General features: G+C 35.1%; 1 protein-coding gene across 1 annotated transcript in view; it reads right to left on the bottom strand.

The window, feature by feature from the left end:
• The window catches only part of LOC107600881 (CUGBP Elav-like family member 4), an 81,533-nt gene that overhangs the window by 16,376 nt on the left and 64,696 nt on the right, over positions 1-461 (bottom strand). The window contains exon 4 of the mRNA XM_016292859.1: positions 218-353. Within this exon, the coding sequence (XP_016148345.1) occupies positions 218-353 (136 nt within the window). The remainder of the gene's footprint in view (positions 1-217; positions 354-461) is intronic.

The raw sequence follows: 461 nt of genomic DNA, 5'->3' as shown, positions 1-461 counted from the left end.
TCTTTGAACTCCACAAATGATTTTTTATAATATATATTATGTATAATAAACAATTTCCTTACTATAATAAGAAACATTTCCACATTTCTGAAGTGGCATATTATCCCATTTGACTAAATAAATAAAATTCATGTAAGAGTGCACCTTTAGAAACATAAATATAATATAATATAATGAATATTAACATACAGACTTAAAAAAGAAACTTTTTTAAAGCCAATAACCTTTGCTGTTTCCGTCAGGACCTCGGAGGATGGTGCACTCCTCAATGCTCCCGAAGGACTCAAAAAGGCGCCGCACGTCGTCCTCACATTGCTGCTTATTCAGCATGCCAACGAAGAGTTTTCTGTCTTCTGAAACAAACACTGAGAAGTTGTTACAGACTACACAGGACAACAACATCTGTCTGCTGTCTTGTGTTACTGCTCATTTCAATACATCCAAACCGCCTCCTTTTTCTC

This window comes from Sinocyclocheilus grahami, unplaced genomic scaffold, assembly GCF_001515645.1.
Source record: "Sinocyclocheilus grahami isolate Dianchi unplaced genomic scaffold, SAMN03320097.WGS_v1.1 scaffold294.1, whole genome shotgun sequence".
NCBI lineage: Eukaryota > Metazoa > Chordata > Actinopteri > Cypriniformes > Cyprinidae > Sinocyclocheilus > Sinocyclocheilus grahami.
The sequence above is the reverse complement of the archived record's forward strand: the minus strand, read 5'-3'. Positions and strand labels throughout refer to the sequence as shown.